This window comes from Orycteropus afer, unplaced genomic scaffold (genome assembly GCF_000298275.1).
Source record: "Orycteropus afer afer isolate SDZICR_OR568_19922 unplaced genomic scaffold, OryAfe1.0 scaffold00064, whole genome shotgun sequence".
Taxonomy (NCBI): domain Eukaryota; kingdom Metazoa; phylum Chordata; class Mammalia; order Tubulidentata; family Orycteropodidae; genus Orycteropus; species Orycteropus afer.
The window spans coordinates 5,883,199-5,904,690 of NW_006921651.1; the positions used below are offsets into that span (position 1 = coordinate 5,883,199).

General features: G+C 53.4%; 1 protein-coding gene across 1 annotated transcript; it reads left to right on the forward strand.

Annotated features, from left to right (window-relative positions):
* The first annotated feature begins 1,445 nt into the window (after positions 1-1,445).
* Positions 1,446-21,171, forward strand: PDZD7 (PDZ domain containing 7). Its single transcript, XM_007940030.2, is given in 17 exon segments — positions 1,446-1,668; positions 6,985-7,125; positions 7,452-7,626; positions 8,161-8,337; positions 8,608-8,755; positions 10,404-10,464; positions 10,709-11,116; positions 11,631-11,828; positions 13,531-13,581; positions 14,148-14,323; positions 18,090-18,181; positions 18,316-18,407; positions 18,582-18,653; positions 19,400-19,993; positions 20,335-20,435; positions 20,837-21,044; positions 21,047-21,171. Coding segments are annotated over 17 exon segments (3,042 nt in total).
* The last annotated feature ends 321 nt before the right edge of the window (positions 21,172-21,492 follow it).

A 21,492-nucleotide genomic window follows, 5' to 3' on the forward strand; every position in this document is an offset into this window, starting at 1 on the left:
GGGACCAGCTGACCCACACTGCAATCTTTTCAGAACTGAGTGGCCGGAAAGACACCTTCTGGTGTCATAGAAGAATATCGGTGAGGAAGGTGAGCCTCAGCCCCCACGCATACATTCACATACACACTCACAGTTCTCCCAGCCACCGTAATAAAGTGCTGGGGTGCCAGCCCCGCTCGGGCCCACCGCAGGTTCAAGCCCCGTTCTGTCCAACTGACATTCCCCTACTGAGCCTTCACAGGTGACCGCAAGAAGTGACAATTCCAACAGCCAAGGTAGCTGCCTTGGCCAGGAGAAGACGCATCTCTGCTCAAAACGCGGAGCGGGAAGGGGAAGGACCAAGATCCAGGACTCAAACTCGCAGGGTGCTGTGGGGCGGGGCGTCAGCGGCCCCAGCCAGCGTGAAAAGCTACAGTCTTGGGTACTCCAGAGAGGTGCCGGGAAAGAGTGACTGGTGGCCCTCCCAGCCAATGGGAGCCTGCGGCTGCTCGGGCCAGCCCTCTTCCCGCAGCCTAGGCGGCAAGGGGGCGGGGTCCCCAGCCAGCTGCCGCAGTCTCTCGCGCCCGAGGCCGGCGAGGCCTGCGGAGGCCACACGCAAACAGGTGAGGGGGGCCGAGCCCGAGGAGTGGGGGCCGGGAAGACCGAGCTGGGGATAGGGAGCTGCTGTCTGGGTTTCCAGAGATGCTCTAAAGACTTGTCCCTGGTTTTGCTCTGGGCGTTGTGTTTTGCTGTGGCCCTCGCCAGAGCTCCTCCCCCCAGGCCTGGGAGAGGGTCATGCAACCTCCTGGGATGGCAGTCTGCAATCTGGGGGTTTCTGAGGACCTTGGCTGCAGCTGTCCCAGGTCCTGAAGGCCTACCCTCGAGGCCCGAGCCCTGGGGGTTGGTCTCTAGCCCTATATACTGGAGTGGGGGTGTAGTGAGTGTCCTCAACCCCCATTTCTCTCACAATGCTTGGAGGCCCGGGACCCGCTGTAATCTCATCTCCACTCTCTTATCCTCTACAGGGGACTGGGAACAGGAGTAGATAACTCACATGAAAGCAGGATGGGGGGAGGGGGGTGAGCGAGATGCTCCCACCCGCTCTTTGGGTAAATGGCTCCAGAAATCAGCGATGGTGCCTGGGCCGGACAGGTCTCTGGCCAGGGGTGGGGGAGGTGGGGGAGATGGGAGGTTTAAGACATAGGAGGGCAGGATGCTGACACCAGGGAGAGGGATGGAGGTTCGGGGGGGCACCAGGGGAGCACTCACATCCCCTCCCCAATCTCCCGCTCAGCCCAGGCCTGGAGAGCATACTTCTGAAAGGCAGGCGGTGACGGGTGACGGCCTCCCGCATCACTGAGACCCCAGCCCCTCACGCTCATGGCGCCCCCAGCACGCGGGGACCACCTCTCGAGGGCGGGCAGGTTTCTTCTGGACTTGTAGGGCCCTGCCGCACTCCTGCCGCCATGGCGCACGGTTTCGGAGTGGGCTTCGACGCACTGGGCCTAGGAGAACTTAGCTCCGGCTCGCTGAGCTCCCTCTCCTCCCGGGGCCATCTGGGCAGCGACTCGGGCTCCGCAACGCGATACCTGCTGAAGAAGCAGCAGCGGCTACTGAATGGGCCCCCCCGCGGAATCCGAGCCTCGTCGCCCATGGGACGCGTCATCCTCATCAACTCCCCTATCGAAGGTGGGGGCGGGGCCCAGCCGCGGGGGCGGACGGGGCAGGGGACAGCGGGGAGCTAAGTGGGAGGGGCAAGGCCAACATGGGTGGGGGAACCCGAGAGATGGAGTTCTCAGGGAAGTGGGGAGCCCTTGGGAATTCGTGCACTTCTCCTCACCTGCCCTTGCCTCTCCTCCAGGCCAATCCTTTGGTGCTTCAGGATTGTAGAGGGGCCAGTGATGGGAGAGAGGGGCATGGAGGCAGGGAAAGTCTGTGTGTGTGTTTGTGTACGTGTGTGTGTGTGCGCGCGCGCGCACGTGTGTGTGTGTGTGTGTGTGTGCGCGCGCGCGCGCGCACGCCTGCAAGGGTATGTACTCTATGCTAGCTCCCAAGTGAGCAGGGCTTAGTATTGAATGGGCCCCTCCCTCCCTCTGACTGCCTTTCTCCATCCCATTTGTGTGTGCCTCAGGCTGGGTGGAGTGGGATGGCAGAAAGACATCCTCTACTGTGTGACTAGCTCTGTGCTGGGTTGTGAGGAGTCAGGGCCCAGTCTGGCAGACAATATCAAAGGCTTCTGGTGCCGAATGAGGGTAGAGCAACAACAGTTCAGAAGAGCAGGGAGACCAGGAAAGAGCCCTAAAACTGGAAGCTGAAGGAGAAAGAAAATCTAAGCTTATGTGGCTGTTTAATGCCGCTTCATTGCACACCAATTCCCCATCAGACTGGTTAGCCCCTGTAGGGGACCTAGACAGAAATAAGGCTCAATCGTCATCTTCCAGGAATGTACAATTCAGCAGCATTTAAAGACAGAGCAAGGAGAACCACTGAGGGTGGGACGGAGCTATCGTGACAAAGACTGGAAGTGAGAAGCCCTGGAGCACAGTGGGGCCAGCACTGAGGAGACATAACCTGGCTGCAGTGGCAGATGTGAGGCGACAGAGCTAGTGAGCAGGGCAGGACCTCCACTGCCAGGGGAGGAGCCAGGGGCCCCCTGGGCCTGGGTTTTCTGTGGGCAGGGCCAAATAAATGTCTCCAGCTTCTCTCCCCTCTGTCACCAGCAGGGCTGCCCTGACTGGATCCCAGCCTGGACTTTTCAGAACCCTATCAGGGTCCCTGGGGGCAGGGGTGGGCTATGCTGCTTGGGGAGTCATCCACCACACTGCGTCTCACCTGCAGGAGAAGCCAGACACTGCTGAGGGTTACCCCTGTCTTTCTGTCAGGGAGAAGAAGTCCCCAAAGGAATTAGGAGACATAGAGGGAGGGGGTACTGCAGCACTGGTTTTGTTAGTTCCATTTTATGAAAAGAACCCCCAGTCCCCAGCTCTGGCCCCTGGCTCCCCAGCACCCCCACACACACCATGCCCAGCTATGATGCAAGGGCTGTTTATACTACCCCTTCAAAGATCCTCTTCTAGAAGCTGTAATTGCTTTCCACCTTTCCCTCTCCCTCACCTTACTGCCCCCCTTCAGTACTGACCACATCCTCCCAGGGAGCAGCATCTCCTAGCTACTGAAGGACTAGAGCATTCCGCCCCAGTCAGCCTGGCCTCGGAGCTTCTGAGCTCAGAATTCTCAACATCTCCCAAGGCACCACAGCCGTGTTATTAGTTAGGGCCACTTCAGGGAAATAAAGTCACTGGTAAGGGAGAAACAGTGAGGAGGGGAATGCTGCTACCCACATCACCTCATGAGGTCCCACTACCTCCTCAAACTACTGGTCTTAGAGAAAATGCATTATCTTTAATCCAACGCAGGCTTTCCTACTTATCTCCTGTTCATTCATTCCTTCATTCCTTCATTTATCTTTTCATTTAAAAATATGTATCAATTACCAAACACTGTGTAACATACTGAGGCTATATTGGTGGAAGAGAACTTCAAACTCCCTACCATGATTGAGTTTACAGTCTAGTGAGAGGAGATAGATAGTAAGTGATATACAAGTAAGTGCTAATGAGAAAGGTTGGCTAAGAATTCTTAAGGAAATGACTTGGGTGATCTGATACAGCAGTGGTTCTTAAACTTTAAAGTGCATGAGAATTTCCAGGAGAGCTTTATTAAAAGACAGATTGCTGGGCCTCATCTCCAGAGCTTCTGACTCAGTGGGTCTGTGGGGAAACCCAAGAACTCACATTTGTAACAAGTTCCCAGGTGAAGTTGATGCTGCTGGACTGGGGACAACACTTTGAGAACCACTTTGAGAGACATAAACCAAGGGGCAGTCATTTGAACTGAACAAAGGGATACTACATGGATTAAAATCAGGAAAGGTGTACATCACAATTGTATCCTTTCACCATACTTACTCAATCTGTATGGTGAGCAAATAATCCAAGAAGGTGGACTATATGAAGAAGAATGTGGCATGAGGAAGACTTATTAACAACCTGTATATGCAGATGACACAACTTTGCTTGCTGAAAGTGAAGAAGACTTAAAGCACTTATTGTTGAATGTCAAAGACTACAGTCTTCAGTATAGGTTACACTTCAACATAAAGAAAACAAAAAATCCTCACAACTGGACCAATAAGCACCATCATGATAAACAGAGAAAATACTGAAGTTGTCAAGGATTTCATTTTACTTGGATCCATAATCAACCCCCATAGAAGCAGCAGTCAAGAAATAAAATGACATAATGCACTGGCCAAATCTGCAAAAGACCTTTTAAAGTGTTAAGAAGCAAAGATGTAACATTGACGACTAATGTGCACCTGATCCATGTCATGGTATTTTCAATCACCTCATATGCATGTGCAAACTGGACAACGAATAAGGAAGACTGAAGAAGAATTGGTGCATTTGAATTACAGTGTTGGGAAAAATACTGAATGTGCCATGAACTACCAGAAGAATGAACAAATCTGTCTTGGAAGAAGTACAACCAAATGCTCCTTAGAAGTAAGGATGGCAAGACTTTGTCTCACATGCTTTGGACATGTTATCAGAAGGGACAAGTTCCTGGAGAAGAATATCATGCTCAGTAAGAGGGTCAGTGAAAAGGGGAAGACCCTCAATGAGATGGACTGACACAGTGGCTGCAACTATGGGTTCAAGCATAGCAAACACTGTGAGGATGGTGGTGGAGGAACAGACACTGTTTGGTTCTGTTGTATATAGGGTCACTCTGAGTTAGAGCTGACTCTATGGCACCTAGTAGCAAGAACAATGTAACAGAGACTATCTAGGAGGAGGAGGAAGGGACTTCTTTAGGTAGGGCCATACAAGAAAGCTTCTTGGAGAAAGTGATACTTGAGGCTGTAGCAGAATGAGGTGAAGGAGTTGACCTTATTGTAACAGTCTAGGCAAGAGTGGGAGCTCTGGTGGTGTAGTGCCTAAGGCATTTGACTGCTAACCAGAAGGCTGGTGGTTCAAATCCACCAGCCACTCCTTGAAAGGAAGATTGGACAATCTAGTTCAGTGAGATATTGCCTCGGAAACCCAAAGAAAGGTCACTATGAGTCAGGACTGACTTGATGGCAGTGAGTTTGATTTTTTTTTTTTTTAGCCAAGAGTAGGGAGCTCTGGTGGCATAGTGCCTAAGGCATTTGACTGCTAACCCAAAGGCTGGAGATTCAAACCCACCAGCCACTCCTCAGAAAGAAGATTAAGCAATCTTCTTCTGTAGAGATACCACCTTGGAAACCCAGGGAAGATATCACCTTGGAAACCCAAGGAGGAAACCCAGGGAAGATATCACCTTGGAAACCCAAGGAGGGGTCACTATGAGTCAGAACCGACTCAATGGCAGTGAGTTTGTTTTGTTTTGTTTTGTTTTAGGCAAGAGTAGTCCAGGTGGAGGGAATACTGATGGAGCTTGGCTGTATAAGTCACCAAAAGTTCAGTGTGACCAAAGCTCAGTGGGGGAGGGGAGAGTGGCCAGGCCTTAGGCGCTATGCCACCAGCGCTCCTAGAGGTGAAGGGAGAAACAGGAAAACCCTTGGAGAGCCTTATAGGGCAGAGGGAGGAGTTTGGATTTTGTCCTGGAAGCATGAGGAGCTGTTGGAAGTTTTTAATCAGGGGAAAGGCATGATCTAATTTAAAAGCTGACTCTAGCTGCTGTGTTGTTGTTATGTGCCTGTCTGACTCATAGTGACCCCTCCTTGGGTTTCTGAGGCAGTATCAAAGGCGAGGTGGTTAGGATGTTGCTGCAGAGTGCCAGAGGAGGAAGTCCATGACCTGGTCTAGGGCAGTAGAGGCTGAGAAGGTGCCATTCCTGGGAGTCGCAAGCTCCTGGGCCCAAACTTGGATTTGACATCTCCTTGGACCAGGACCCTAAGGAGGCTTCATGGAGGGACTGAGGAGAAAGAGAGCTAGGAGAGTGAGGAGAGAGGACAAGTGCCTTTGGCTAGGGCTGAAAAGGTCCTGAGGCTCTCCCTAGTGTAATCCTCCACCATCTCTGTCCACAGGCTGCCCTTGGGGATTTCTTCCTCAGCCACCTTTGTCTTGCTTTGTAACCTGATTTCTCTTAGATCAAATAGAGGTGTGTGTGTGTGTGCCCACGTGATTTTTTTTTCCTCACAAACACCTCTAGAGTAAGCATTGCCTGCAAAAAAAATCTCAACTTCTCACCTGGGACCCCACCTACCGTTTTGTCTTCTCACTTCTCTCTAAGCAGAAGGCCTTCTCAGGGATCCACCTCTGAGTCTTTGCTCTCTCCAACCCTTCATCAGTGCCCCTTTCCAAACCCTCCACCTTTCCAAATCCCACCCCTCTTTGTCCTCCAAGAAGCATGCCTGTGTGTGAGTAACCCAGAGGACAAAGCCAAGCCCACACAGCGAAGTTAGATGAAGGCAGATTTTGGCTCAGTGTAAAGGAAAGCTTGGTCCTTCCCTCTGGGTTACACAGACAAAAACAACTAGGTCTTCCACAGGAAAGCTATTCAGATACTTGAAGAAAGAGCTAATATTCTAATTTCTACTGCTGGTTTCTACTGCAGCCCAGACACTGTCAATTGTGCCCATAGGATGAAATCTCCACCCTTCTTTCCCATCCATTTCACCCTTAGAGTGGCAGAGTTTTAGGAATTTGGCCCACCCCAGGTGTATGTACATGGGAAGCTCAATAAGCGTTGGACCCCCACCCCTTCACCCATTATAACAGAAGGAAAACCGTGCTTCTAGCATAGAGTCCTGTCCTGTTTTCTCTTGTTCCACACCTTCCCTGGACCATAGTCTCAAAACTACCTAGATGGGACTCAGAAATTGGACACCTTCCCATTTAGGGCCCTAGGTACCTGTGTAGCTGCAGCCAGCAGCTTGGTGTTTACAGGCCCTGAGCTGGGGTCTCCTCTGTGCCCAGCGTGAATGTGAAGATCATGTCTATGGCCTCATCCCCACAGCCAATAGTGATGAGAGTGACATCATCCACGCAGTCCGGGTGGAGAAGAGTCCAGCAGGGAGGCTGGGATTCAGTGTGCGGGGCGGCTCTGAGCATGGCCTGGGCATCTTCGTCAGCAAAGTGGAGGAGGGGAGCAGTGCAGGTGAGACACCAGCCTAAGGGATACGATCCCTACCTCGGCAGCATGGTGGATGCTGTTTGTTGTCAGTCAGTGATGGGGAGACACAGAGTCCTCAGTTATGGAGGGCCTGATTCAATGGGGAGACAGAACCCACCCTCAGGGTAGAGTAGGGTAAGGGACGGGCCCCTAGTCTAATGGAGAAAGTAGGGACTCCTACTCTGGGGATCCCCAGTTTGATGGAGGAAGTTCAATTTGGGAATGCCTAGTCTGATGAGGGAGGCTCAGTTCCACCCTGGGGGAGCCTTCTCCCAAGTGTCCCGTGCCAACCACCCTCCTCCCCGGTGCAGAGCGAGCAGGCCTGTGCGTGGGGGACAAGATCACAGAAGTAAACGGGCTGAGCCTGGAGAGCAGCACAATGGGCAGCGCCGTGAAGGTTCTGACGGGCAGCAGCCACCTGCACATGATGGTTCGGCGCATGGGCCGCGTGCCGGGCATCAAGTTCTCCAAGGAGAAGACCACATGGTGAGCAGTGCCCAGCCCTGGCCCTGGCTTTGCCCCACCCACCACCCACCCCAGCACCAGCACTGCCCAAAACCCGTTGGCAGCAGAGGCTGAGGAAATGGCTCGGCACAGGGCCTGGCTAATGTGGCTCTGCATCCCCTGGGTGCTGGAAACACTGAGAGCCTAAGATGCTTGAAATGAGGACAAGCCTCATCCCTCCCCTCAACAGCTCTGCTTTCCCAGATGCCAGTGGCCCTGCCCTCTGCATTGCTGCTACTCTGAAACGTGGGGATAATATAGCACCTGCCCCACAGGGAGGTTGAGAGTTTTAGCAATGGGACCAGCACATAGTAGCTGCTCAATAAAAAGAGGTGCTATGATGGTTTACCAGATTTGATGAAATGTATGGCCCACTGAAGGTCCCAGGCCTGGGAAATACCCCAAAGGCAAGTTCCCCCCACTTCCCATGCAGTTGTCAGGGCTGCTGGGAGAAAAGGAGAGGGGTGGTGGTAGATGGGGGGGTTCTGGGCTGAGGGCCCCTTGCTGTTGGCCCAGGGTGGATGTGGTGAATCGGCGGCTGATAGTGGAGAAGTGCAGCTCAACGCCGTCCAACAGCAGCTCAGAGGATGGTGTGTGCCGCATTGTTCACCTATACACGACCTCCGATGATTTCTGCCTGGGATTCAACATCCGTGGGGGCAAGGAGTTTGGCCTGGGCATCTACGTGTCCAAGTGAGGGCAGGGGCAGGGAGACAAAAGGGGTAAGGCTGAAAATGAGGCCTGGACTGGAACCTAGGCATAGGTCAGCAAGTGAAACCTGGCCAATGATATGTCCAAATGAAGCTCTAGATCAAGGGTGGGATCTGAGGAGGGGGGCAGGGGTTACCAGGAGGATCAAGAAGTTTGAATAGGACATTCCTGTGTTCTAGAGATGGGAGTCTGGAATGGGATAAGGAAGGGCAGGCCAGGTGGCCTATCAGACTGAGACCCATCTGCTCCTAGAGTGGACCATGGTGGACTGGCTGAGGAGAATGGTATCAAGGTGGGGGACCAGGTTCTGGCGGCCAACGGTGTCAGGTTCGACGACATCAGCCACAGCCAGGCCGTGGAGGTGTTGAAGGGCCAAACGCACATCATGCTGACCATCAAGGTGGGCAGGCTGTGGGAGTCGGGGAGAGGTCAGATTGGGAGGACTTCCCAGACCACCAAGTACTTAATTATGTCTATTGCTCTGCATGTTGTAGGACGTTTTCATAGCCATACGGGAGGTAGGGTGGGCATCATTCTTATTCTTATTCTGCAGAAGAAACTGAGGTACAGAGAGGCAAAGCAACTCAGGAACCATGTCAAATATTCAGCTGAAAAAAAAAAAAAAAGGAGGTAGAGGGTGGTTACAGCTCAATGAGTTCAGCTAAGTGGTTCAGTGGCAGAATTAAAGGAAAAAAAAAAAAACAACATCCACTTAGCCGACCAGTGGCAGGGCCTGCTTCCAGCCCTGTTGCCCAGACACCTAGGGTACGGTTCCTTGGGTGGGGTGGGAGCTGGGGCTTTGGGCCGGATGCCTGGGTGGTGGGTACCTTCAGGTCCAGAGGAGACTGGGCTGGAGCTGGAGATTGGGTTTCAGGGAAGCAGCCGGATTCATTATTCATGCAGGTCTCACACTTGCCTGAGGATCAACTCCTTCTGGCTGTGGCTCTTGGAAGAGAGGAGGTGATGCCTCCCACTCTTCCAGTGCCCAATCCTGGCCCCTGCTCCACCTTTCTCCTTTTCCTAAAGGAGCTCTGCTGGTGAAGTGTCTAAGGCATTTGACTGCTAACCAGAAGGTTGGTGGTTCAAACCCACCAGCCACTCTGCTAAAGGAAGATAGGGCAATCTGCTTCTGTAAAGATTTCCCCCTCGGAAACCCAACGTGGGTTGCTATGAGTCGGAGTTGACTTGATGGTAGTGGGTCTGTGGTTTGGTTTTCACCTATCTTGCCCTTCCCTGCCTCTACTGTTCTCCCCCCCCCACCGCTATTTCCCACCTCTCCCACATCCCATTTCTCCACTTCCTTCCTCTTCAAATTATCCCAAACACCACTCCTCACACCTGCCCTGCCCCTCATTCATTCATTCGTTCAACAATATTTTTGAGTATCTACTATGTGCCAAGGAACTCTGGTAGCATAGTGGCTAAAGCACTTGACTGCTAACCAGAAGGCTGGTGGTTCAAATCCACCAGCCACTCCTCGGAAGGAAGGTTGGGCAATCCTACTTCCGTAGTGATACTGCCTCAGAAACCCAAGGAGGGGTCACTATGAGTCGGTGACGACTCGATGGCACATAACAACAACAACAACAACAACAACAACTATGTGCCAACCATTATGCCAGGCATTGGAGCTACAACAATGAACAGGATAGACAAGGTCTCTGCTATTGAGGGAGATAAAAAAAATAAACAAGATATTTGCAGACCGTGACAAATGCTGTAAGGAAATTAATAGAGACATGGGATGAATAATTTAGGAAAGCCCCCTTTAACCAGGGGCAGGGTGAAGGCAGGCTTCTCCGAGGAGGTGACAACTAAAGGGAAGGAAGGAGCTAGCTGTGTATTGGACTGAAGGAAGAGATTTCAGGTAGAAAGAATAGCCAAGGGCAAAGCCCTTAAGGTTCAAAGGAATTTGACATATTCAGATTGTGATGAGTGTGGCTAGAGCTTGATGAATTTGGGGAAGAGAATGGGTTGAAAAGTGTACTCCTGTCCCATCACTCCCCTATTCTTACCCTCTCATGCCTGGCCCCCTACACCCTCCCCAGGAGACGGGCAGGTATCCTGCCTACAAGGAGATGGTTTCTGAATACTGTTGGCTGGACCGAAGTAAGTGACTCAGGCTCCAAGATTGGAGGGAAAGGACTGGCCTGAGGGTAGGGTGGGATCTCTGAAGAAGAAGGCACCCAAGTCACTTAGCAAGTCAGTGGCAGATTGCTAACCACCCTTCTCCCAGACCTTGAGGTTCCACCTGCTTGTACTCCCCCCTCCCTCCCCCAGCCCCAGGTAGTTGCAAGCCCTGCAGCAACCAGGCCAGAGCCCTGAGATGTCCTTGCCTCCACCCTCCCCACAGTGAGCAATGGGTTGCTGCAGCAGTTGTCCCAGGCCTCTGAGAGCAGCTCCAGCGTCTCTTCCTATGCCTCCAGCGCCCCCTACAGCTCAGCCGAGGGCTCAGGCTCCCTGCCATCGGACCACAAGGATGTCTGCCTGGGGCCAGAGGAGCCGGCCAGCTGTGGGCCAGGCTGGGGACGGGCAGACACAGCCATGCAGACAGACCCGGACATGGGGAGCCTCGTGGAGACCTGGTGCAGCGTAAGGCCCACAGTCATCCTCAGGGACACAGCCATCCGATCTGACGATCCCCCCTCTGCCCGCCGCCTTGACTCTGTGCTCTCGGAGTCCCCCAAGACTGCTCTGCTGCTGGCCCTCAGCCGACCCCGGCCCCCCATCACACGCTCCCAGAGCCACCTGACCTTGTGGGGTATGTGGGAGACAGATGGCTGCTACTCTCTCCACAGCCCCTGGTCTAAAACCTGTCTTAGAACCTGTTCTGCGACCCAGATCTCTGCTCAGACCCCTGGCCCAGCTCCTAGAACACACTCAGCCCCTATTCTGGGCTCCATCTTAAACTAGTCCTGGGCCCAAAACCTTCCCTGAGTCCAAGGCCCAGCCAGTAGGGTTGTACTTTGACATGTGTACGCGTGCACGCGCGCGCAGACACACACACACACTTCCAGTTGCTCCAGCTGGCCCTCAATGGAAATTCCTCACAGTTTTTGCTGTGGGGTGGTGGGAGGGGGTAGATTACTGGAGGAAATCACGCCCTATGCGCCCCCATCCTTTACTCCCCTCCCAACCCCCACCCCACAGGTCCTGCCTGCCTCCTCTGCTCCCTCTTCTCTCTGCCCCTTCCCACACCCCTGCCCCTCCCCTGTCCTTCCCTTCTACCCACTCCTCCAGCCCCCTTCCTCCCGGGTGCTCCCTTGTGTTTGCAGAGGAGAAGAAACAGCGGAAGAAGGCAAAATTGGGGCTCTTTGAGGAGAAGGGTGCCCTGCAGCGCTCCAAGACACTGATGAACCTGTTCTTCAAGGGTGGGCGGCAGGGGCGGCCAACAGGGGACAGGCACAGAGAGGCCTGGACACTGCATGGAGGGAGCTTGGCAAAGCCCCGCCCTCGCCTGGACATGGAGAAAGGTAAGTACCAGAGTGATCAGATGGGGAGGGCAGTGGTAACATCCACCAGCTTTGGCATCCAGCAGTTCTGGGTGTAAATCACAGTCACCACTCAACCCCTGTGAGCCTCATTTCCTCCTGGGTAAAGTGAGAATGATAATATTTATTTCTTTAGGAATAATAATAATAAAAACCAAACTCACTGACATCAAGCCAATCCCAACTCATAGCGACCCTCCTTGGGTTTCCAAGGTTTTATCTCTATGGAAGTTGATTGCCCAATCTTCCTTCCCAGAGTAGCTGGTGAGTTTGAACCGCCAACCTTCTGGTTAGCAGTCAAATGCCTTAGGCACTATGCGGAATAAGTGAATTAGTGAATGCACATCACTTAGCACACAGATCTGGCACACAGAAGAGGCTCAAAAAATATAGTGGTCATTGTTACTATGCCTAATCTCCACCTTTTATAGAAGGAGACACTGCTGTAGTCACAGCATAGCAAGGAAGTGGAAGAGCTCAGGTGAGGCCCCTGGACTTCTGAGTGGGGGCCACTCCTTTCCTGGAGCATTTGGCTTCACTCCACTGGCTAGAGCCCCGGAGGCCCTACCCAGTTCTAGAAGCATCCTTGGACAAGGCCATTTCTAGATCAGGGCCCAGGCAGAAGTGCCCAGACCAAGCTGTACTCATGCCAGGAGCCTCCTAAGGACCCTCACAAGAGGTCCTCCATCTCTCTGCTGAGGTTCAAAGACTAGACAAGAGTGAATGAGTGAAGACGCTTGGGGTTACATGTGACAAAACCTCAACTCCATCTAGCTTAACTCCATCTAGTGCACTTCTTGGCTCAGCTACTGATTTAAGCTGGGTCTAAAGGTTCAAACAGTATCATTAGACATCTGTCCCCTCACCTTTCGGTTCTACTGCCCCATGGGTTGGTTTCATTATCATGAAGGCTTTGCCCACTAGCCCTTAGCAATCCCAGGGAATGAAAGCTTTTCCTTCTGCATTTCCATGTTAAGCCCCATGGTGAGTTCTCATTGGCCCAGCTGGTATCACGTGCCCAGCTGCATACATCACTGTGATGTGGGGGAGAGAGAGGGCTTTCATCAGCAGCCTGGGTCATGTGCCCACCCTGGAGTATCTGGGCTGAGAAGGTAGGTGGGGTGGATCCCCAGGTAAAAATCAAGGTACTGTTTCCAGAAGAGGGAAGATGTTGAGAAGACAAAAACAACCAGAGGACAAGATGCTGGGTCCTTCCCCTCCTTGTGGGGTTGAATGTTCTGTGGTCTCAAGCTGACAGTCCCTTCAAATTAGGGCAAGTCAACCATTCTGCCTCAAACCATCTGTTTTCCCACAGTTCTCGGGCCCCTGCCCTCTCCGGGTTCTCCTCCCACCTCTTTGGCCACTCCTCTCTCCTTCAAAGGCTCCTTTTTCTACCTCTGTCTCTTTAAGGTAGGTGCTCCCCCAAGCCCTGTCTTTGAGTTCTTCCCTGATAAATTTCTTTTCAAATGAATCTCCGCAAGCAGAGCTCAGACTCCACCCTCTCTTGTTCCAAACCCTTCGCTGTCTCCCCATTGCTGATGAATGACGTCCCTAGCCTGAGCATGGCCTTTGAGACCCTGGTGGCCTGGCCTCTTGCCTCCCCGTCCAGCCAATCCTGAGCTCTCCTAACCTTCATTCTCAGATTGGGGCAGGGCCTGTGGCTGACCCTCTTTCTTTTTCCTAGCAGGGGGAGTGGGGCCTGTGCAGAAGTTTGTCACCTGGAGATTGAGACACGGTAAGTCATGCATTCTTTTACCGAGGCCTGGCTTGCTGTAGAGCTATAGGTAGGAATGCATGCTGAAGAATAACTACGGGGCTTTGGGCTAAACTCGGTGTCAAACGTGGAATCCAGAAAGTATGGAGGTACATATCGGGAGCAGCCAAAAGAAACTGTATTTTACTGGTAAACATAGGGTTGTAACAAAAAGATAGGACTGTACACAGATACTGGGGTGCATTGTGGGGACTAAGGGGCTTGGATTGGAACCCTCGAACAAGATTTTGGAGGACTCTGCTAAGACTCCAGTGGAGGACAGACTGGTATGAGAGTGTATGTTCAGGGGTCAGGGGCACTGTGCTGAGGATCCATTAAGGAACAGACTGGTATGAGCTCCGTCTGAGGAGCAGAGGGACCTGGGTTTGAAGCTCTATCAGTGAGAGAGGGTGGTGGGAAGCCAGACTGCCATCAGGAGCAGCTGGGCCCCTCAGCTGGTCTGTTCTGGGGCCCGATCCCCCACTTAGGGAAGCCTCTGCCCCTCCCCCATTCATCCTGATTCTTACCCCTTTGCTTCTGCTCAGTAGACCGGGAGAGAGGCCGGGCCCTGCTCTCTGCCAGATCCGGGAGCCCCTCCAGCCAGCTGCCCAATGTGGATGAGCGGCTGCAGGCCTGGGAGAGCCGACGGCCCCTTATTCAGGACCTGGCCCGGCGGCTGCTGACGGACGATGAGGTGTTGGCAGTCACTCGTCACTGCTCTCGGGTGAGCTTTCATCCTGCCCCAGCCTATGGTCATGCAGTCACCCAAGTCCCCATTAATTCAGGACACTCAGTCACCTCTTCTCTCATTTATTCAAGCCACTACCCACTGACCGGTATCTGGGCCCAGTGCTGAGAAGCCAATGGTCAGTAGAAGCAGATGCTCCCGTCTTTCCTCCCCAGAGCTAAGTTAGGAAGGGGAGACAATGAGTAGAACCTAAACACAGGGTGTTCCAATGGGTCGTACTCGACAGCAATTAACAACTAACACCTATCACCTGTAGCACTAAATCATGCCAAATGCTTTGAAGGAAAAGAACAGAGACAATAACACAGAAAGAACAAATTGGATGTTGTGGGCTGGAAGGCCTCCCTGAAGAGGTGATGTTGAAGCTGAGGAGAGAAGGAGCCAGGAGGTGATGAGAGGAGAGAGTGAGTGCCTGAGGCCCCTGCCTCTGCTCTACTCTCAGCCTCAGCCTTTTCCCCAGGCCTTCTGCTCCTGGGTCAGCCAATAGACCCTGCCCCATGCCAAGCCTCCTCTCCTGTTACCCAAGTAACTAATCCTTTCTCCACATACACACCTCAAGGCTTCCCCAACAGACACACTATTGTTCTCCATTTCTTTCCACTTAAAACAGAACCAGAGGGCCCCAGGACGGAACGGAAGTTAGAACTGATGGAAAGTTTGTAGCCTGAATGGTGAGGAGGCTGCAGGCGAGGAGGAGGTGCAGCCTGTCCAGAAGATTGGCAGGCCCCGCCCTCTTCCTCTGGGTTTCCTGGGAAACCCACTTGTCAGTGCACACACGAGCCTGTTGTGTAAGGGCACATGGAAGAGTTTCAGGAAGTTATTTGTGGATTCTCCCATCCAGTCACCTTGGCCAGGGCGGGGCTGTGTTGTATGTTTGTATGATGGGTGCTTTGGATGTCCATGGGGCTAGGTGTCGAGGAACCCGGGTCTGTATTGACAGGGTTGTATGATTTTATCTGTGTGTGATTGTGCACATGTCTGGCTAATGCACATGTGTGTCTGTGCATGTTGATGCTGGTGTCACGCTCAACTCTGAGCACTAAGCCCATCGGTATAGAGCATCCTGCTATGAGCCTGCAGTTTTGGGGTCTGGCCACTAGGTGGAACTCTGTGTCTGTCTCTTTAGTCACTTCCTCTCATCCCTCCACTCCCCTCACTCCGACCAAGCCAGGATTTCTCTCACTGAGCACTCAAATCACTTGGGGAGATTTATAAACCATCCACACCTGACTCAAACCATACCCACACCTCCAGACAACATCATCTAGGATCCCTGGCCTGAGGGACTAGTAAATCTCCCCTAGTGGCTTGGATGCTTGGACACATAGCCCTAAACCCCAAGCTATTCCCTTTCTCCCCTTCCCAGCCATTTCTCCCCAGCTGCCAGACCAGGCCATATAAATTCTCTGATCACTTTACATGCTTCACCCCACCACCTCACTGCCCCCCACTCCAGCTGTTCTGGTTATCTAGTGCTGCTCTGACAAGAATATACCACAAATGGGATGCCCTTAACAAACAGGAATTTATTTCTACAATTTGGAGGCTTTAAGTCCAAGTTCAAAATGCCAGACTCTAGGGGCTGAATGAAAGCCCTTCAACCTTGGGGTCCAGCTCTGTCTCCTGTTCCCGGCCCACTTGAGCTAGAGGCATTTCTTCACTCAGCTGCTGGCTGCTGAGGCTGAGAAGCCCCAGGGTTGACAAGTAAGAAGGTACAGTCCTGATGTTACCAAACCACACAGCAGGCCATTAACTTAAGTCCATTGTAAGTCCCAAGGTCGGCAGAGCATAGCAGGCTGCTGAGCAATGACACGGCTACATGCAGGGTCCGAGCGTGCCATAGGCTAGAGACCATACCCAAAGCTTCTCCTTATATACAGGAAGCAGACCACATCCCAAAGGCAGCTACTACTCAGCTGCTTGTGGTAGAGTCCACCATGGAGTTGATTGTCAGTCTCATCATGGGGAATAACTACCACCAGCTGCCCAGCCACTCAACCAGGCCCAGCCAAGTTGACACACAAACATAACTACCACACCAGCAATCTCTTATCTTTGGCAGAATAGAATACAAACTCCTAACCCTCACACCAGGAGCTCTGGTAGCATAGTGGCTAAAACACTTGACTGCTAACCAGAAGGCTGGCGGTTCAAACCCACCAGCCACTCCTCAGAAGGAAGCTTGGGCAATCCTACTTCCGTAGTGATACTGCCTCGGAAACCCAAGAAGGGGTCACTATGAGTCAGGGCCGACTCGACGGCACATAACAACAACAACCCTCACACCAAGTCTGTCTCTAATCTGACTCTTCTCCTCCAACCTGAGCTTCTCCATCATCTTCCCATGACACCAAATAGTTTAAACAGGTTATGAACTACCCAGCTCTAGGGGGTGCTGCTCACAAGTCGTAGTCCAACCTGTGCAGCCCTGCATGGAGGCCCTGCATGGACCCCACAGCCCAGCCAAACCTCTATCTACTCACTATCCCACATCACCCTCAGAGCACTTTCCCCTCAACTTACATGACGTTGCTCCATCTCTCCTGCAAGTCATTGTAAATGCCACCCCATCCAGGAAGCCCACTCTGACCGCCACTCTTTGAGGCACTCCCACCCCATTGCCAGTGATTTGTAGTTCACTGGGACATGTGGCTAGCCTTCATTTCCAGAGGACCGAATCCCTGAGTGCCTGGGACAGGGTCTTCATTGCGCTCCCACTGCCCAGTACACAGCCTAGCACTTGAGTGTCGAATCCAGGTTTGTGGACTTGAAGTGTGTGCACATGTGTAGCTGGTTTTGTGCAATTATGGGTATCTCTCTCTGCAGACAAAAGGGGGTGTATCGTCCATGTGTGTACGCGTGAGTCCCTCTTGTTTTGTGTATGGTTTAGGGCCACACATACAGTTCTATTTTATATATTTCCAGATGCTTGTAAGTGGCTCATTCTGACCACTAGGGGCTGCTGTGTCTCTGTGTTCATGTCCATAAGGGATGCTCTGTGCTTGAGCGTGTCTTCCAACCAGTATGTGCCTCCCTCACCACCAGGGGGCGGTGTGCTGGTCAAGTAGGATGGCTCCCAGAGTTCAATTTGCCTGAGTCAGTGGTGCTGGGGAGTGGCTGGTGGCATCCAGGCAGTGCCAGGCAGAAGAGGCTCTATCCCCTGGGTACTAATTGGAGAGGCTTCCTTACAGCCACCCCTGTCCCCAGATCCCCATCTCAGCCCTGAACAAAGCCTAATTTGTAGGTCTACGTGGGGACACACGCTGAGACAGCCAGGCCTAGTGTTTGGCTCAAATTCCTTTTTTCCAGCTGGCAGGTGAGGGAAGAGAGGGGAGTCTACTCCCTGCACACCTTTTTTGATACCAGACCAGGCAAGATCCAATCCCTCTTCACACTTTATTATCTGTGTGGCCTTGGGCAAAGTCCTTCTCCTCTCTAAGCCTTAGTTTCTTAATCTGTAAAATGGGAATCATTAATGTCATCTCCAGGATGGTTGTAGGGCTAAATAAATGAGAGACCATATGTAAAATGCTTAGAACAGTGCTTATCTCAAAATTGTTGTTGTTGTTTTTGCTATTATAGATCTATTATTATTATTTCAGGCTCCCACCTAGTTATCAAGATAAGACCACCCTGTGGACAGCCTGGGGGTGGGAGAAATCTTTCCTAAAGGTGAGCTGGCCCTCACCCAGCTCCGGAAGTCCCCCTACTGCTGTCTGACCTGTGGTCCCTCTGTCTGCAGTACGTGCATGAGGGTGGCGTGGAAGACCTGGTGAGGCCCCTGCTGGCCATTCTCGACAGACCCGAGAAGCTGCTGCTGCTGAGGGACATCAGGTGGGGAGGGGCCGCGGAGAAGGCTCGGGGGTGAGGAGGGGCTGATTCCCTCCCCCGACCTCCTAGGGCTGAAGCCCTCCCTGGCACCTTCAGAGCTGAGCCCCTGCCCACCCCGCACCTCTTGCCTCTCGCAGGAGTGTGGTGGCCCCCACAGACCTGGGCCGCTTTGACAGTATGGTGATGCCCGTGGAGTTGGAGGCTTTCGAGGCCCTGAAGAGCAGGACAGGTCAGCAGCTGAAGGGGCAGGACTTCTGCTTCCTGAGCCCTGCCCCCCCAGGTGGGGATGAGGGGGGTCTCCCAGTGCAGAGGGGGGCAGAGATTGCTGGAGACCCTTTAGCTGTGTCTAGCAGGGAGCCTGGCAGGGGCACCCTGCCTCTTACGCATCCCCCTCTCCAACCAGCGCGACCCCCTGCTTTGCGGCCAGCCCGGCAGGACACACCACCTAAGCGTCACCTCATCACCCCTGTACCTGGTCAGTCAGAGTTCTGGGTCCTCTGGAGGGGGCACAACCGTGGGGGATTGGGAGGCGCCAATGGGCCTTCTATCCCTGCCTTTCATGGGGCGGTTGGGTTTCAGACATACTTGGAGATTCCCTGAAGGAAAGCCCTCATCTGCGGAACCATTTGTACAACATCTACTCACCACCTGGACTATGATTTACTTAATCATTGTTTTCAAACCCACTCACTTTTTAAAGTTACTCTCGTTCTATGCAATAGTCTGAGAAACCACCAGTTCGGTGTGCTATTTATATTTTTTCTGATACATTAAAATAAAACTGTAAGTACACAATAAACTCCAAACTCCCTGCCATCGAGTCAATTCTGACTCATAGCGACCAGTGGGGTTTTTAAGGCTGTCAATCTTTGCAGAAGTAGATTGCCTTGTCTTTCTCCTATGGAGCAGCTGGTGGATTTGAACCACTGACACTGACCTTAGGTTCATCAGGCAGATGGCTTAACCACTACACCACCAGAGCTCCTTTAACTATACGACAGAAAGTACTGAAATACTATTACAATAGAACCTATTTGCCTGCCTCAGTGGCAAGTGGCCCTTACTACGGGAAACGTTGCCACAGGGCCTGAACAAACCCAGGCCTGCTTCTCGTAGGCCCGTCACACTCAAAGGCTGGGGTCTGGAAGGGTGGTCTGGGCTGGGAGCCCCACTCTTGCTGACAGGTGAAGAGGGGGCGGCCTGACTTGGTTCTGCTCCCAGACAGCCGTGGAGGCTTCTACCTGCTGCCTGTGAATGGCTTCTCAGAGGAAGAGAACCGGGAGCTGGGGGAGCAGCTGGGGAGCCTCAAGGTCTCTGTGGGTGCCTCTGCCTCCCGCTATCCCCATAAAGGGCTCCCCGCTCTCCAAGATGTGCCAGTAGATGCCTTTACCCCACATCGAAGCTCCTGCACACCCCATCCCCAGCCACCACCCGTGGCTCCGAGGCCCCCGCGGCCTAACTGGCTGCTGACAGAGCCCCCGGGCCGGGAGGACCCTCAGCATATCCAGAGTCAGGGCCTGACCCAGACCCGCAGCAGAAGCCACAGCCGGGGTCGAGGCAAGTCCCCTGGACGCAGGCGCTCCCCGTCTCCAGCACCTGTCCCCACCCCCAGCACAGCCAATGCGCGCTACCACAAACCTCGGAAAGCCAGGCCTCCTTTGCCACGACCTCTGGACGGGCAGACAGCCAAGGCAGGGGACAGTCCAGGGGCTTCTGAGAATGGAACTGGCAGAACTGAAGCCAAGGGGGTAGCCCCAAACTCCACCAGCGGGAAGCTGAGGACAGTTACCCTGTCCAAGATGAAGCAATCCTTGGGTGAGTCCAGGTGGGACTGGACCTGGCAAGGTGGACTCTTGGGTTTGGGTGAGATTGGTAGGCTTGGTTTGGGGGTGTGCTTGGTTTGGGGGTGTGCTAGGGAGCCTGGGCTTAAGACTGTACCCTGTGGTATTGGGTACAGTCAGGGGTCTAGATTTGAAATTTGGGATCTGGAGGACCAGGAGTTTGGAGCGAGCTGAGGCTGGAGTAGTAACAAAATTTGGGAGTTTGAGAGAAGGCGGATGCCCTGGATTTGGGGGTGGGGTCCTGGGTTTCCACTGGGCACTCAAGAGTTTTGGGGTGTGGCTGCACACTCACCCAGTGTTTCTCCCTCTCACTAGGCATCAGCATTTCTGGGGGCATTGAGTCCAAGGTGCAGCCCATGGTGAAGATAGAAAAGATCTTCCCTGGGGGGGCTGCCTTCCTCAGCGGGGCCCTTCAGGTGAGTGAGGAGCACCCAGGCTCTCCCTAGGCCTAGAGTAGGTGATGGGGTGGGGCTGGCACAAGCTCATCTTCCATCTCCCAGCCAGACATGTTGAGACCGGGTTGTGGGCAGGGGTCAGGCATGCAAGATGTGCAGGCCTAGGGAACATCTGTCCCCTCATGCTAGCCAGAGCCTGAGGGCGGCCCATCCCGTTCCACCCCAAGCCCAAGGGACAAAGGGCCATTGTCTGCACCCCACCCTGCCCCCAATGGCTCCAGGCACAAAAGTCCCATTGTCCATCCCTTCCACCCAGATGGGGGAGGAGTGTCCTAGCTGGTAGAGGTGAGAGAAGGCTGCCTTTGGCTGGTGGAGTGTGGGTGACCTGAGGGAGGGCTGTAATTTTCCCACCCCTGTCCCAGGCTGGCTTTAAGCTGGTGGCAGTGGATGGAGAGAGCCTGGAGCAGGTGACCCACCAGCGAGCAGTAGACACCATCCGTCGGGCTTATCGAAACAAGGCTCAGGAGCCCATGGAGCTTGTGGTCAGAGTCCCTGGGCCTGACTCACAATCAGCCCCCACTGATCAGCACCTTCCTGCTGACCCATCCCCTGCCCACTGATTCCTTGATGCTATTCTGGTCCTTCGCACTGGCTTCCAGAACCCATCAGTATCCATATCCCTCCCCCCACTGATGTCCTTCTCATCAACACCCACACCCCACCCAACTCCTGCTCTCTCTTAGATTCCTGCTCCTAGAGCTGCACACTGGTTGCTCCCATCTTCACACTTTCCTCCCTCCCTAATAATCACTAAAGCTCTGCCTTTTCCAGATAAACTTGGTGTCCAAGGACAAGGTGCTACTGGGTAGGCTGTAACTTGTGCTCGTCACCCCCCAGCCTCCCAAGACAGGAAGGGGGTCCAGAAACCCAGGGTCTGAAGCCTAAGATGGGAGGCACTTTCTCATGTCCCCATCTTGTTCCCCTAAGCACTGAGACATGGACTTTCAGGTAGAGCCCCTCAAGGAGTCATTGCATCTACCCCTCAGCCCCAAGCAGCGTTCAGCATAAGGGACAGGAT